The following is a 14,067-nucleotide window of genomic DNA, read 5'->3' as shown; positions in this document are numbered from 1 at the left end:
TCCAGCGAGCGGCCCAGCTCCCGCGATGGGGTTCCTGTTGGCTAATGATAACCTCAGCGTGTCCAGTGATATCGCACGCTGCTGGCGAACCCGCCGAAGAAAACACGTCTGTCAGTGGTCCAGGGAACATCGATGGTCGGTTCTGGGTGCTCTCCTGGCTGCAGTGCTCAACTGCGCCCGATACGAGTGTGAAAGGCTCTTTACCCAACACACCAACCGACGTCCCGTCTCGACCTTCCATGACCCAGTCAATAGGTATCCAGGACCGCGCGGTTTTGCTGTTGCCGCAAAAGACACCGCCAAGCTGCGACGCGTATTCACTGCAAGAGAGACTCTTTCTAGAATCCTTCCAGTATCCTGGCCGGATCCCCACCTCCGCAATCTACCCAGAAACACGACCCTGCCACATCCCTGGCTGACCCTGGGACTGTACCACTGCTCCGGAACAGTCGGACTTTGCTTCTTTGCTGCCAAGTCTCTCCCTTTGTGGGGCTTTGTGACGTATTGTAATCTTACTGTGTGGAGGGTTGATCCGCACCCCTGATCGACCACCAAAGGGATCTCGCTCTCTCCTTGGACTGTGTGTGCGAGCACGATCTGCTCCGTACCTACAATGCGCTTCCTACTGCATGTACCCCTCTCCTCCTCCCACTAGTGGTGAGAAATGCTTCTGCCTGGGGGGATCGGGCGCGACGGACTGCGCCAGAATGGGTTCTCCCCCGTCGTCCCCTTGCTGCTTCAGATGCAGATGCCTTTCTTCTCGAACATGCATCCGCAGAAACGGGTCGCACGGCCATTGGCTGGCTAAGAGCAGTCGAGCAACCAACCAAACGGTCTACCCCGCAAGGGGGCTGCTGCGAGGATCAAGGCAAGCCACGACACGAAATGCACCAACGCAACCCGGCTGACCACTGGCTTGCTGCGGACGACCAATCTGCTCGCTGCTAAGCCTTGCATGATGCGTGCGGCTTCTACTTGTGGCTTTGTGCATCCGTTCCCTGCAATAGCCAGCAGCAGAGCAGAAAGGGCTATCGTCTCGTGCCGTGAGGCGATGCCACCGAGGATGAGCGGCCCGCTCCCTGACACAGAAGGGCCAGCACCCAAAGGTCCCTTCTTGACACCCCAGTGCTGCTTTCTGAGTTGTGAGCCGTCACACGCCGTTGTCACTATTGCCAGCTCTCTCGTAATCAAACGGCATCGACACAAAGCCACCGCCGCCACCGCAAGCTCTCCCGCCATGCACAGGAGAGATGGGAACCTCTGGGTGTCAGAGTTGCATCTGCAGCGGAGGATTTCACCTGACCTCACGGCCGACGTCCTGAGAGGTCGTGCAAAGGATCTTCTGCAGCACACCACGCCAAGTATTGTGTATTCTCTGTGTACGACATAATGTGATGCATAATCTTGGGGGCTGCTTACAACTCTGCTCTCCGCCCTCGCGTTGCAGCATGGCCAACCCCGTGGTCTCGAGCGTAGCATCACCGCAATCGCTTACCTAGCTTGCCTAGCTCCTTTCACCTTGGACCGCCCCAGGCCTGTGACAGGTCAATCTACCCGTATCTCAGCATCATTTTGCAAGGTACGCGAGTCGGCCCGCGCGGTGAGCCCCGTTTTGTGATCTGTCATATCTCTTCCCCTCATTCATCGCGTCAACTCTACATGCTCTCGGGTGACACACGCTGGGGTGAGCATGGTGCTGGATAGCTCAGCTCAGCTTGCTTTACTTCCTCCACGGGCCAGGGCAGACAGAGCTTTGTCTCTGCTGAAGGGACTTGACAAGGACGGGATGTACAAGGCGTCACAAGCCTCTTCCCAGAATCCTTTTACGAACTCGCACATGTAGGTGGATGGCCAGGCTTGCCTCTTCCTTTGAGTTATACCGCCGTTGCGTGTTTGGATTCGGGCAAAGTGCTCGAACCGTTCTTGACTCGAGTGGCATACAAGCCTGGTCAGGTCAGTGGCCTGCTGACATGGAGTAAGAGCCATTCATCTGCACCTTGCAAGACGCATTTAGCAACGAACTAAGGGCACGGCACATGGTCGACCAACATAACGTTCGACGAGTACCCTGCAAGCTTTGCGCCTGAGGTGCCTTCAGACGGCTGCAATCCCGCAGTCGTGTGAGTTGAAAAGATGGCAGGAATACTCGAGCAGCGGCTGAGTGTCCTCTCCCATCCGCGCATCGACGCATCCCGATCGATCTTGACCGCATCGAGCAAGAACACGTCTGACCTCGCGGGCTTGGTTCTCGTGCAGGTCTCGAGTTGAATGCCATTCTCAGCCTCATGCAGAGTCAGCGAGCTCAAGCCATGCCAAAGTGACAGATCACTTTGGGCGACCGGAGACATGCTCCTTATGGCAGTGCTCTAACCCGCCAAGCAGAGAGGCATACACAACCTCCCCATGGGAGATGGAGGGGAGGATCTGGATGCACTGCGGGAATGTGAGTGGTTGGTGCTTCCCCTGGAAATCCGGTGAAGCTTGTTGTATCCTTCCGTCTGGGTACTTGGCCCAGCTGGCGAGGATACAACAGCTGCAGGAGCAGCGCGCCGTGGAGCACAGCCAGCCCTTGGCTTCCTTGCTCTCCTATGTTTCGCAATAATGATGTTCGGGAGGCGAGCGCCCCCATTGAGCATGCCCGCATCATGTGCAGTCTGCCACGTCAGTCCCAACCCCACACTAGGGCTTAGTAGTAGCCCATCAGACCTGCTGAAGAAGTCTGAAGCTCGAGTTTCATCATATTTTGATCCCATTGATCTACTACCACTGCACGATGCTGGTGCATCCCGTCTGCTGATCTCAGCTCGCGGTAGCGTCGCCACGGTTAGCCCATGGATCGCTCCTCTGTGGGAGCAGTTCGCGTCGGATGCGGCACTGATCGATGGGCTGGCTCCCCGGCATGCTAAGGGAGCGGAAAGCCGTCGCGATATCACGCAAGGTTATCGGCTCCCCGAGCGGGGATGAGGGCATATCACTGGTGCCAGCACTTTGATGTCGTAATATCATTGTGTTCTCGCCATTGACCCATCTTCAAATGGCGGATCTGCAAAGCTGGAGCGACACTCTTTGGTACTACTCAATATTTGCTGCAGGCGATATGGGATATCAAGCCTCCTGTTGGATCTCGACGCATCCCAATGCGGCGCTACTCGAGCAACTACAGAAACATCGGTGGCTCCCCATCATGACAAGACCGCTGTTCGTCAATGGCATGACATGATGGCGGATGTCATATCATCCCAAAAGACCAGCCAGTGTTGGGGTACTGCCCCTGGCAAGGCGGGCCAAACATATCGTGAAGATAAGGTGTCGTCGTTGAGACGGTCGTACACGGAGAGCCAAAAGTCTCCGGCACACGATATTTTCCCACACACACATACACACGCACACACAGACGTCCATACACACACGAGACCTCCGAGACATGTCCTGCGGGGCCACACCGCGATGCAACATCAGCTGTCACTCGAGGCGCACGACATGAAAGTGCTGCGTTCCCATATTGGCTGGAATGATCAGGTTCAATGTATGCTGGTAGCCGACAGTGCTTGGGGCCTGGCCTGCAGCCACTGAACTCTGTTTCTTTTCTGGGTCTCATTTTATATCGCAGAACGAGACATTTTCAGAGCGAAGATATGACCCCTGCAGTTGCAGATTGAGGCCGGCGAGGGGGGAAAAAAGCAACAAGCATTGAAGCCATGCAGTTCGCTTTCTAGCCCTCGCGAACCCAGCTGATAGAAGCTATCAAAAGACGGTTTGGTTCTAAGACAAGACAGGGGGCAGAGGCCAGCTGGGTCAGACATTGATACCATTGCTTCTTCCTCCCCCCGGGAACATGCAGCTCCCGCACGCCGCTGTCAGCCGGCGTCAGCCGGGCAGACCGGTGGGAATGAATGAGGTTCAACTCTACTGGGCCCTCTCCCCTCTCTAGCTCGGTGTAGAGCGTCAATGTGCACCTGTGCCTGTCCCAATCCGTCGTGCGATATGCCGGAGGCCGACGTGCCTCGCGATCCTACCATCACCCGTTTCTTCTTCTGCCTGCCTTCCTGCCGTGCTACCGACGCCGACTGCGGCCACCCGCTTTACTTTCTGCATGGGGCCCCTGGCTTCTGCTTCTTCATTTCCTCGCTGATTTTGTGTGTTTTGCTCACTTCTCATGTCTCACCCTGCGCGTGACGACAGTGCTGCAGGCTTTGGCTGCTTTCACCGGTTGAAGATTTTTCTTGGTCTTTTGTGATAGAACGATTTTCTCTCGTTACCTACCACCCCGTGTCGCGCGACAACGAGTGTACCTTTTATTACCTTGGAGCGCGTACTTCGTACTCGCTTTGCCTTTGGTTGCCTTCTTCTTGTTCTCCCCCCCTCAATCCTTCACCGCAACTTTCGCATCACCCGGCCATTCCCTGGCGCACGCCTTGCTTCGGCGCCGACCCGTCCACCAGTAGTCCGTCGGTCGTTGTCCCGGAGTGACCACTTACACGCAAAAAAAAGAGGGTCCCGTCGTCTTCTTTCTCGGTGAGGACCAGTCAACGGTACGCCGCCCCCTCCTCCTTGCCCTCCCCCTTTGCTGGCATGGGCTTGGGTAGTGAGACAACTCCTACCACACACACCTGCAAGACGGCACGGGTGAGTGACCTGACAAGCGGGAGGAAGAAGGACAGCATGCCAAAAAAGAAGCAAGGTGAGACCTCGGCGGGCGGGCGTCCCCGCTGAAGGATATTGGGGGAAAAGCACCTGTCGACAACCTGCCCACCAACCCCTCCTCCTCCTCCTCCGTCCAACCTTGTGGCTGATGGAGGAGGTCCATCCAGCGGGATGGGAGGACGAATCACACACACCCCTGGTCCCGCTGTCTCTTTCGCCGCATCGCAGCGAGGACGGGAGCTCAAGACACAGGATCTCCTCTTTGGGCGAGCTGCTGATTCTAATCTCTCATTTCCCCTCTCGCACGCATTCATGTTGTGCCGCCATCGTTTGATAGGACGGGCAACGACCAGCCCAGTCTGATATCCGGACGCCTTCCCTCTCTCACCGGCTTCGTTTTGTGGATAATGTCTCTACGGGTCCTCTCTCTTGATGAGCAAGCTGGCACCGGGAGGCCAAAAGAAATGTGACTTGTTCCAGAATGATGCACGACGAGAAAGGGGCTGCATGGTCTTGGCCCTCTCTCGCCAGGGGTTATCCTCGCTCTAATGAGCAGATTTGTAAACAGGCAACCTGGCTTTGCGGCGGGATGTCGAATCCCCTTGATATTGGGGGAGCAGAGAGATGGTCACGCCCAGGTACCTAGTGTGTACATCCCCAGAGAGCTGACTTTGTCGTCCTGTATCGATACCTAGTCTTGCCTAGTAATCACAGAGCAACGCTAATTTTGTCATCCGGAAGCATTGAATTGACGGAGAGATAGCCAGGGCCCAGTGTGTCCCGCAACGACAGCGCTGCGTGTCTGTTGACCGGATGGTGTGATCCACGTAGACCTTGAAGCCATCGCCTGATCGTTGTGCTCGCCGTCAACCCACCCCCATCCTTGTGGCACAACACTGGGCCCCCAGCCTCACTTTTTGTGGCTCGCAGCTAGCTAGCTAGAGGACGGAGAAATAGATGAAAGGAAGAAAAAAGAGGCTGTGTAAGGAGCGATCCACTGCCCGCCGCAATCCTCCGTTGTTTCACCGTCCTTTCAGCGCGAGACACTAATTCGCTGCCATTGCGCGGCCCCCCTTTCCCGTGCCGTAGACGGGGTCTGAGGCTGAGAGGGCTCCGGGGGACAAGACGATGAAGGGTTCATCCCCGTTCGCCAAACACTCGGTATCCGAACGGGACTATAGAGAACACGGTATAGCCGGACGACCCGATTACGCCGCGAAACGGCCCGGACTGGGGTGGCCTGTGTTTGCTGCGCCGCGCCATACGGAGCTAAGGTTCATCAGGCTTGTGTTTCAGAGGAAAGTGCCGGACGACAGAGATTGATTGTTCTGAAATGGAAGATTATTACTTGGGTATTTGCTATGGATGGAGCTCCATGTCCATGATTACTGAGATAGCGCAGGATTCTATCCTCGACATCTGCACAGGGTTTGTCCTTTGGTGTTTTGTAAACAACCCAGGAGAAACCAAGTGGATCTTCCTCCACCGACAGTCCTTGTATCGTATGCGGCTATGCCGAAGCCCTATCATCTCCCGTTGCGTTCTAGACGTCTTCCTTCTCCTCAGCTCGACAAGGGCTGTCCGGAACAACCCACGAGCTGGGGCTCAAAACGGACCACTTCACGCCGCTTCGTCACAACACCCTCATGCCCCTGATCTATTACTTCTGCGGTCAAGGTTTCAGACTGGCCGTGCTACCATTGTCTCGGCTGTGGGTGCTGCGTAATTTCCTTGATGACCTCCCTTGTTCGGGCATTGTCCTCGAAACTCAGATTGATGAGGTCGATCACCTCGTCGAGCGTAAAGTAGAGACTTAGGTCACTCTCCATCCACAGGAAGCGTACGTCGCGCAGGTTGGACTGCAGGACCTCGGACAGAAACTTCAGGCGGAACCACGTAGGCACGTATTGACCCGTCATGGGCACTTCATCCTCTGGTGCGTGAGCTGAGGCCCCCGAGCCGTGGCTAGGCAGGAAGAGATCGTCCAGCTCGGTGACCTTGGCGATGAGGTTTGCAATCTTGTAAGCCTCGTCCTGTCCGATCGCCGGCATGTCCATGACATCGGCGATGATCTTGGTAGACACGGCGTCCACGAGGGAGCCGACAGCCTGATACCAGGCCGATCTAGCCAATATGTTTTCCCAGACTGTTGCTGTAGACCGTACGAGGGAAATGGCCGCGTCGGCGGCCATGTCTGAGTCGTCCTGCTGGAAGAGGTTGTATGAACCTACGAAAAAGTGCGCAGTCAGCACGGATTCGGCTGATACTCTGGCTTGAGGCTTGTAACTTACCTGCTAGATGATCCCTGATGATGGTCTTTCGAATATTCATCTCTTTGCTGTACGTGCGATTCGCAAAGTTCTGGAGCGTCTTGATCTCATTGTCTAGTCGGAGCATGTTCTGCGCCCTGGTGCTGAGGTCTTCTCGCTTCTTCCACGATGACGAGAAGTCCCCTAGCCTCTCGGCCAGATACATAGCGTCGTTGTATAAGTACCTTGAACTATCGATCAGCTTCTGGCTTCGAGTGTATTCCAGGTCGCCAAGCAACACCAAAAGATATTGACTTACATGTTTCCGCCGTCACTGGGAGAGTAGTAATGCCCTGATATAGCTCGGTACATAGCCAGAGCTAGAGTAGGCAAGCTGAACAGGCCTGCTGCAGCGGCTGTGACGGGCGAGCTCTCGTGACTGTTGACGCTATTAGTTGGCGCATGTCCTCAGGTAGTTGAACATGACATGAGCATACCTAGCGGAGGTCAACGCCGCACCATCCTCCAGGATAGCGTAGACCAGTGTCAAGACCTGATCTGGTAGTGAGGATATGTGATACGTTTCGCGGAGCGTCATCTCTCGAGTCTCGTTTGGAGGATGTCTAGACACGTCGGGTTGTGCCGTCGCTGTTTCTTGTGGCTCCTCCGTCGTCTCCTCGTCTCCCCAGCCCCATGCGTCTCCAGTATCGTCATCCTCTTGCGCGTGAGGTTCGGAGAGGGGCTCCTGCGCTTTACTTTCCTCTTCGGGTTTGTCATCTGCTGGCTCATTCTCATCACCCCATGCACCCCAGGCATCAGCGCCGTCGTCTTCTACCTCCTCGGGATTGTTCAAATCGGTTGGCTGAGTAGACGTCTTGGTTTCTACGCCTTGGTCCTCTTCATCAGACCAGGCGGCATCCCAGTCCTGGTTATCCTGATTGTTCGCTGCCGCCGCGGAAGTCCCATTCGTTGTCAGCTTTTTGCCCTCAGAGAGTGACACCATTTGTGTTTCGACCCGCTCAACCTCAGTTGATGGCCCCAGGCCTCTTGCCAGACGAGCTCTGACAGCATCCAGGGCCGTCTCCCTGCATTTAGACAGCCATACCTTGGGAGCGCTGTCGATCCAGTCCTCTAATTCACCAAAACCCTTGAAGTTGAGCCTTGCGGATGTCTCACAGAACCTTCTCGTCGCAGAAAGGACATCCTCGAACTCCTCCATATCCTTCAATGTCGACGGAACTGCAGAACTCAACCAGATACCAGTGATTCTCGAGACGATTTGGGGTATCATGACTTCTGAGAGCGCTTGAATAAGGTCTTCTGGTAGTTTCGCGGATAGGAAAGTCAATATTTTCTCTAAATCCGCATAGAGTGACGTTATGCTTCTATCCGTCTCGCCGGTGGCTTTCAAAATCGTGTCGTTGACGTGGATGGTCGGCAGCCGAGGCCCAGCCAGATTAGTCCTAGGTCCAATAATGGCAGTGTCGAGATCATGCCAGAGCAGAGCCATCCGTTGATCGACCTCCTTGTAGGCCTTCAGCCCAATGACGGCATCGGGTAGACTCATAGGCTCACCATCTCGTGACTGGGTGACCGTCAACGTCTTCTGTTCCAAGTCGACGTGTACCAAAGCCTTCCAGACCCGCTCAAAGACTTCGTGAACGTCTGATTTGAGTTCGAAGGCGCGGATGTCGAGTAATTTCATGGCCCGGCATGACTTGCTAGCCGATATAGAGTCGAGTTCCGTCCATGACCGTTCCAGCAGGTGAAGGGCGTCAAGGATGCGCCGCTGGCTCGATGCTTCTTCTACCTCGTCAAGGGTCTTGTTCACGGTTCGCAGGCCCCTCAAGACTTGTTGAATCTGGTAATTATAGTCCAACTCCCTGACAATAAATGCGGCCTTCTCTTCTGCTTCTTCTACAGACTTGCCGGAGACATCGGGGTTTTCCGAGCGCTTGACGATGTCGTTGGCAAGCCTTTTGGACCGAGCTATGTCGTCCTGTATTGACCTCGCATTGTTGAACCAAGCATTGACGTCTTCGGCGCTCTCTTCATTGATGCTTCGGATTTGATCCTGGTAAAAGGTTAGCTCTACATGCGCCACCATGGATATGGTATCTTGGACAGCCGTGCCTCGAGCTTCGTCTTCGCTTCCGCAAGGGCCTGAATAGCTCCGGGAAGCTCTTCCGAGGTGAGCTTGACGGAAGAAACGGTCTCATCAGGGAACAAGCCACTCGTCGAGAAGTCGACGAGGGCTTGTCCGAGGCTGGTAGCACCAGCCATTTTTGCAAAGGCTCACAAAGGCGGGGATTGAGGCGAATGCAGCTCGAGAATCGTCGGCGCTCGGGACGACACGGTGGCCTTTGGCGGGGGGGATGTCGTCGTGTGCGTGTGTGTACAGGCTATGGAGGTCGCCTCATTCTCCAAAACGCCATCTACAACGGTCTAGGGGTTATCGGAGCCTTGGATGCTTTTGGCGCAGTGGATTCTCCGGCTGACATGAAGCTTCACCATAAGTCGCGACAGTTGGAACACGCTGGAGGAAGCTCGGGCCATGTAATGATGCACCCGTGCATGCTGGGCCCACTGTAAAACGAAGCATCCCGGTGTCCACAATCAAAGCTCTAGTGGGCTTCGATAGGCCCCAGCGGCCGGGAATTTGTCTGGAAGGGATGGCGGGGTTGTCTTGAAGCGGGAGCTCAAGCTTTCACAGTCGCTGTCATATCTCAACTCGATTCGCTCAAACCCGCGCACAAGATCTGGCTGGACATTAGGCTTTTTCGGGCCTACCCTCCAAACTGGATACTCTCAGACTGGTCCGAGGTTGAAAGATATTGACACTTTTCAACCTCTCAAGGCTGGTGCAGTTGCAGCAGCAGACGCTCGTGCTTGTGTGCCCGCCGTTGAGTCCATCTCATCGGATTCCAGGTCTCGAATCTGATCCGAGAGCACCCCCAGCCTCTGCTCAACAGCAAACCAAGTCGAGACCCCGGGTCGTCAAGCTCCCATCTCCAACCTGACCTAGCAAAACGGCATCCAATCGGCTTCGTGCTTTCTGGGGTGGCTCTGGTTGTGTCTTCAGATCTCACACGCAGGCCAGATCATACCGGTAAGCAAGCCCGCCCTCGCCCTCTCGCTCTTCACCCTCCACCGTGCCGAGCCCAAGTCTTTTGGTTCCCTAGGCGATATTTTCGTCCCTGTCCCATTGGCGCAAATCTTGTCAGATGTGCAATATACCCAGCGCAGACCCAGTGCAGACCCAGTGCAGATGTTGAGTGTAGGTAAATACAGACTCTTCTGACCGTACTGCTCGCACTCTTGCCTCCATGGACAATCTCCATGGGCATCGCATACGGGAATCTAGGCTGTCGCGGGCACCCAGATTCAATCTGCCACTCCTGAGTGCGGTGCTTGTATGCCTACTTGGTGTCCTTTACACTCTCAATGATGCCCAGTGGTACGCACCCGTTGGGCCTCAGGTCATAAGCTGACACCTGCCCCTATCCTTGCAAACGGTCGCTGTTTATGCCCAAGAGAGGAGCCTGGCGTGAGGTCTGATTTTCTAACTGACGACGTCGCCAGGTCCGTTCCCTCTTTGTTACCGCAGAGCATCTCTCTCAACATGGGGTCAGCCAGGAATTCACCGCGGTTCCGCAAGCTCCAGAGCTTCCAGACCGACTATGCCCCAACCACTGTGACTCAGTATGAATCTGAGAGGAGCGGCATGCAGGTCATCGTGGCCGATCGCAAGGGTCCCAAGGTCAACGGCTACTTCACTCTGGCTACTGAGATTTTTGATGACTCGGGAGCTCCTCACACCCTCGAGCATCTGATTTTCATGGGATCGAGAAGCTACCAGTACAAGGGACTGCTCGACAAACTTGCTGGCCGAGCTTACGCAGGCACAAATGCGTGGACCGCTGTCGACCACACCGCCTACACTCTCGAGGCCGCTGGCTGGGACGGCTTCGCCCAAATATTGCCGGTATATCTGGAACATCTCATCTTGCCCACGATTACCGACGAAGCCTGCATTACAGAGGTCCACCATGTGGACGGGGAAGGCAACGATGCCGGCGTTGTCTATTCCGAGATGCAGGCTCTTCAGTATAGCAGTTCCGAGTTGATGGACTTGCGCGCCCGTCGGTTGCTTTATCCCGAGAATGTTGGTTTCAGGTACGAGACTGGCGGCATGATGGAGGCTCTGAGAGTCTTGACACCCGAGCGGATCCGTGAATTCCACAAAGCCATGTACCAACCTCGCAATCTGGCAATTGTGATAGTGGGGGAAGCAGACCATCAGGATCTCTTACAGATCCTGGACCAGTTTGAAGAGAGTGTTCAGGACTCGATTCCTCCCATTGATGCCCCTTTCAAACGGTTAGTCAAGGCGACCTTTGCTTGCATTTGAGACTTGCTGACTGGAGCCCATTGCCATTAGGCCCTGGATTGACTCTGCACAACCGCCAAAGATCGCAAAGACGATCGTCGAGACTGTAGAGTTTCCCGAAGATGACGAGTCCACGGGCGAGATTGTTACCGCGTTCTTTGGTCCAAACTGCACCGACATGATCGCCACGTCTGCCCTAAATGTTCTGCTCACTTATCTGTGCGGATCATCGGTGTCCATCTTGGAGAATGTGATTGTTGAAAGGGAGCAGCTGGCAAGCTCAGTCGGGTACTGGTGGGACAGTCGTCCGAATTCTGTCATCTGGTTCCAGCCAACGGGCGTGGAGACAGAAAAGCTCGCCTTCGTCGAGAAGCGCGTCCATGAGCTTCTGCAGGAGGTTGTTTCTAAACCTCTTGACATGGACTACATGAAGGAGTGTATTGCTCGAGAACTTCGCCAGGTCAAGTACCAGGCCGAGGGCTCTGAGCAGTTCTACTCCAGCAACATCATCACGGATTATCTCTTTGGCAAGCGCGATGGGTCGACTCTTGTGGACCTCAAGAGTATCGACGAGTACGCCACTCTCGAGACATGGTCTGACAGGCAATGGCGAGATTTCCTCAAGCATTGGCTGACTGACGCCAATCACATCTCCATACTAGGAAAGCCTTCCCAGAAGCTTGCTGCTGACCTGAAGACGGCGGAGGAGGCGAGACTCGCCAAGAGAAGGGAGGAACTCGGGCCAGAAGGCCTCAAGAAGCTTCATGAAAAGTTGGAACATGCCAAAGAGAAGAACGACCACAAGATTCCTGATTCCGTCCTCGACCAATGGCAGGTGCCCAGCACTGAATCCATTCACTTTATCGAGTCAAGCACTGCAAGGTCAGGCAAGGCCAAGAAATTGGGTGTCCCCGACAACAGTGCGCAGAAGCGTATCGACGCCGTCGCTCAAGGCCAACCGGTGTTTATCCAGTTCGAGGATGTGCCATCCAATTTTGTGCACATAACCGTCCATATTGGTGTCTCGAAGGCCCCAGTCAAGCTGAAGCCGCTGCTTGCCCTCTTCTCGGACAACTTCTTCAACAGCCCTATTATGCGCGACGGCCAAAGGGTCGACTTTGAAGAGGTTGTCAAGGAACTGGAAAAGGACACTATCAGTTATCAATATGGGTCCGGCTCTAGACTGGGTGATATGGAGAGCATGGCCATCCAGTTCCAGATCGAACCCGAAAAGTATGCAACGATAGTACAGTGGATTCGGACGCTTTTGTTCGACAGCATCTTCGACGTGCAACGCCTCAAGGCTTGCGTGGCCAAGGCACTTGCCGACATCCCCGAGTCGAAGCGCGATGGCCGAATCATGGCGATGGAAGTCGACATGGCGCTGCACATGGCCAAGGAGTCATTCCCCGTTACCAAGAGGACTCTCGTCAAAGCCGTTTACCTGCGCCGTCTGAAGAAGCTCTTGCAGAACGACCCGGACACCGTCATCTCGTGGTTCGAGGAGCTCCGCAAGTCGCTCTTCACCTTCGAGAACATTCGCGTCCTTGTGACCGCCGATGTGGCCAAGCTGGCCGACCCGGTCAAGACGTGGGACATCCTCGCCAAGGACATGGACACCTCGCCCGAGGTCCTCCCCATCGTCAAGCCCGACACCATGCTCAGCGATGAGGGCCGCAAGCCAGGCAGCATCGGCACCACGATCATCCCCATGACCACCCTCGACTCTTCGTACAGCTACTCCTTCGCCTCGGGGCTATCGTCGTATGCCGACCCGCGCCTGCCCGCCTACCTGGTCGCGGTCGGCTACCTCGAGGCCGTCGAGGGCCCACTGTGGACCGCCGTCCGCGGCAACGGCCTGGCCTACGGGGTGTCGTTTGGCCGCGAGGTGGACGGCGGCTACCTCGAGTTCAAGGTCTACCGCTCGCCCGACGCCAGCCGCGCCATCGAGGCGTCGCGCCAGGCCGTCGAGGCGCTGGCCGGCGGCGCGGAGCCCCTGGACCGGCACCTGGTCGAGGGCGCCGTCAGCGGCGTCGTCATGGGCTTCGCCGACGACCAGGCGACCATGGCGGCGGCGGCGCAGCAGAACTACATCCGCGGCGTCGTCCGCGGCCTGCCCGAGGGCTGGGAGAAGGACATGATGCGCAAGGTGCGCGAGGTGACGCCCGACGAGATCCGCGCCGTCATGCGCGACGTGCTGCTGCCCGTCTTCAAGCCCGGCACGAGCAACGTTGTGGTTACGTGCGCGGCGCTCTCGGAGGAGGTAAGTCCCCTTTTCTCTCCCTCTCTCTCTCTCTCTCACACACACACACGTGCACACACACACACACACTCTCTCTCTCTTTCTCTATTTTACAGGTACTATCAAAACAGAGAGATGACTGACCGTCGGGATATGAAACCCCCTCTTTATTAGCCGATGACCAAGGCCTTCCAGAACATGGGGTACAAGGTGCAGACCAAGAAGCTGGCCGATTTCCACGATGACTACGGCCTCAAGGGCGGCGACGACGACGACGACGACGTGGATGGAGCAGACGACGACGACGATGACGAGAGTGACGACATGAGCGAGGAGGAGGATGCGCTGATGGACGGCGCGGACGGTGACTCCGAGTTTGACGACGAGATGGAGGAGTGAGTTGGTAACGCCTATCTTGGGGAGGTTCGACTCGTTCGCTGGATAAGTACATTGCGGCATATACAACGATACTAGGGTAGACTGCAGGCGACAAATGCATAGAACACGGGTCTTATGAAGTGAAGAGCTTGATGGTGATCATG

At 55.8% G+C, this 14,067-nt stretch overlaps 2 protein-coding genes across 2 annotated transcripts; one reads left to right on the top strand and one right to left on the bottom strand.

Annotated features, from left to right (window-relative positions):
- Window positions 1-6,338: 6,338 nt before the first annotated feature.
- On the bottom strand, window positions 6,339-9,000 carry E0L32_011150 (uncharacterized protein; the record flags this gene model as incomplete). Its single annotated transcript, XM_031133847.1, has 4 exons — window positions 6,339-6,871; window positions 6,936-7,138; window positions 7,213-7,332; window positions 7,391-9,000. 4 exons carry the CDS (start codon window positions 8,998-9,000, stop codon window positions 6,339-6,341), a joined length of 2,466 nt encoding a protein of 821 aa, XP_030988637.1.
- A 1,515-nt stretch (window positions 9,001-10,515) lies between these two features.
- Window positions 10,516-13,924, top strand: E0L32_011149 (uncharacterized protein; the record flags this gene model as incomplete). Its single annotated transcript, XM_031133846.1, has 3 exons — window positions 10,516-11,273; window positions 11,335-13,546; window positions 13,700-13,924. The coding sequence occupies 3 exons, from the start codon at window positions 10,516-10,518 to the stop codon at window positions 13,922-13,924; spliced, it is 3,195 nt and encodes a 1,064-aa protein (XP_030988636.1).
- Window positions 13,925-14,067: the final 143 nt, after the last annotated feature.

This window comes from Thyridium curvatum, assembly GCF_004353045.1.
Source record: "Thyridium curvatum strain D216 chromosome Unknown NODE_99_length_139539_cov_86.989219, whole genome shotgun sequence".
Taxonomy (NCBI): Eukaryota; Fungi; Ascomycota; class Sordariomycetes; order Thyridiales; family Thyridiaceae; genus Thyridium; species Thyridium curvatum.
This window is presented reverse-complemented; position numbering and strand designations above follow the sequence as displayed.